General features: G+C 41.8%; 1 protein-coding gene across 1 annotated transcript in view; it reads left to right on the top strand.

Moving 5' to 3' along the window:
* Positions 1-2,628, top strand: part of rasl10a (RAS-like, family 10, member A) — a 16,678-nt gene extending 14,050 nt beyond the window's left edge. Inside the window, exons 2-3 of the mRNA XM_014014318.1 lie at positions 454-578; positions 2,142-2,628. Coding sequence (XP_013869772.1) covers positions 454-578; positions 2,142-2,412 — 396 coding nt within the window. The 3' untranslated portion in view covers positions 2,413-2,628. The remainder of the gene's footprint in view (positions 1-453; positions 579-2,141) is intronic.
* The last annotated feature ends 6 nt before the right edge of the window (positions 2,629-2,634 follow it).

Raw genomic sequence — 2,634 nt, 5'->3', positions numbered from 1 at the left:
GTCATTAGCACCTCTAGTAATATATTTACTGAGAAAAATGGTGATGTGTTCAATACTTATTTTACCCGCTGTATGTTCAGGATGAGATCCTGTACCAGCAGTCAAATACATTTATTTTAACCCAATCTAATAAACTAACTTTACTATCATAAAATAAATCCAAAGTTCATGAAAACATTAATAAGACTAAAAATTACATGGGTAGCTTTGAATGTATTTTGTCAGCATTAAGGTCAGTAATTGATGAAACTTTATGTTTTATCACCAGACAGCTCATTATAATGTGTTCTACTTATAACATAAATGTGCACAACCAGTTTAAAATAATGTTTCTATGCTTAGAAACATTTGTACACAAATCAAATCTAACAATCTAATTTATAAAAAAAATTATTTTTTTGATCATACATGTTTTTATTAAATTTATTTATATTTTTTACTTGTGTCTTTTAGGAGTGGCTTGATTTGCGCTGCAGAGGTGTCCGCAACGCCAACGCGTACATCCTGGTGTACGACATCTGCTGCGTGGAGAGTTTTGAATACGTCAAGATGATCCGGCAGCAGATCGTGGAGAACAGGTAAACCGGTCAGCCCTGCCTGTAAACACAACCTGAGACGAGTTTCCTGCTCCACCCTGACTGCTGATGAWCTAACATTAAACTGACCTGCCACCCTTTAATTTTATTTCTCTTAGAACAGAGCTTTTAGAGTCTCCAACAAAGACTGTGACAGTTCTGTTCTCTCTTTTTCGTTGGGGATATCTTTTCATTTAGCACATTCCTCCTTGCAATCCTGACTGTTTTATTATGACATTTGATATACCACTGCGGTTCGAGTGCTGTCTGAGATGTCACTAGTGATTTAGGGAATCTCTGGGGGTCTATTATTGCCTTTATTGGACAGAAGCAAAAAAAAAAAAAAAAAGAAAGAAAATCACAAGGGTTGAGAATCAAAGTGAAGGACTAAAACCAGAAAAAGACCACAGAGAAATCTTCTCCATCCTCCTCAGCCCCGGCCAACCTGAATATATTTACATATAGAAAGGTAGATTTGGAAGCTTCATTTGTTTGCTGTGTTGTACATGACCACACGGCCTTTTCCACAGTTCATCACCCCTTTCTTGGAGCTCTCTGTTTAYGGCCCAAGACAGAAACCTCATTATCACCGGCAGGTGGGTTGGATGCAAGAGGAATCCAAAACAGGACTAATAAATAATCACCGGGTCTGATGTCAGAATAAAAAGAGACATGAAATCACAAATAATAGAGGGTTCTGACTGTTGTTGACACCAGGACGGGATGAAAATGTTGAGTTGAAATGATCTGGTTCTGCAAACTGTAATTTTCCCCCAGCCTATTTTTAAAGTTTTTCCAGCACCGAGCCGTTTCTTTTGAGCTTTTGAGATTTTGACAGTGTTCYGTACCGTCTCCACCAAGTTTTCATGCACAGATTCTCCCTCCTGCTAAAAATATTCAAGATTTTTCAAGGACGTGAAGGTGAAGAGAAGTGGGGGGGATGTGGATTTTAACTTCCCCTCAGAGCTTGAAACAGTTTTTTTCCCAACACTCTGTGAAATATGCAAATCCTTATCAGACAATGACACTAACCTTTAATTTTTAACAAAAGGAGAAAAGTTAAATTGATTAAGCTGCAGCTTTAATGGTTTTAAATGTCTGTCCTGCCTTCGCTGTCACTTAGTCTGAGATTCATAATCCTGTTTAACACCTCTCAGTGAATTCTGCTTCGCTTTAAGGATTACTTTAATAATCCGTATACTTCAGTTAGTTTTCATTAGGACAACGCTTCAGACTGAGGTCACAGGTTACCGTACCCCACTGTAAATCAGACRCTATCGGAAAACGTTGCACTTGGTTGTACAGAGGATGCTTTAGTYTGACTCAGATGTGCATAAAAACATGTCTCGAGAGGCGAACTCACACCTGCTTCTCGCTCGGCGTACGTTTTCATGTCTAATATCGCTGCAAGCCACCTTCTGCAGTGTGGAAGGCCTCCTTGAGCCTGTGAGCTCTTGCCCACACACTCCACTGAAGACACACACATAATACACAACAAATGACTAACACCGAGACGATAGACGCTCTTTTAAACATTTATTTATTTATTTATTTTTGTCCCTGCAGGGAAGGCAGCAGCAGCGAGGTGCCAATCCTCGTGGTGGGCAACAAGCGAGACCTGCAGCGGCAGCGCTTCATGCCCCGCAGGGCGGTGTCGGTCCTGGTGAAGAAGACCTGGAAATGCGGTTACGTGGAGTGCTCTGCCAARTTTAACTGGCACGTGGTCCTGCTCTTTAAGGAGCTGCTGGGCATCGCTGTGGCACGGGGCATGCGCCAGAACCACACCTCCATCCGCCTGCAGGGGGCTTTACAGAGGAACCGCTGCACTGTCATGTGACCCCCACCCCCAACTCCCAGAACTCTCTCCACCCAACACTCTCTGCTGGGTGGAGCAGCACTGGAGAAAAGGACTTTTATCATAATGGCTGGAAAAAAAAAATACCCTGTGGCCTCCTGCTTAACTGAGCTGATTTTTCATAATGAGGTTTATTTGACTCTTGCGCTGTAAAAGACACACACACACACACACACACACACACACACACACACACACACACAC

Source organism: Austrofundulus limnaeus, unplaced genomic scaffold, assembly GCF_001266775.1.
Source record: "Austrofundulus limnaeus strain Quisiro unplaced genomic scaffold, Austrofundulus_limnaeus-1.0 Scaffold114, whole genome shotgun sequence".
NCBI lineage: Eukaryota > Metazoa > Chordata > Actinopteri > Cyprinodontiformes > Rivulidae > Austrofundulus > Austrofundulus limnaeus.
Note: the sequence above shows the minus strand (reverse complement) of the source record. Positions and strands in the feature narration are given on the sequence as shown.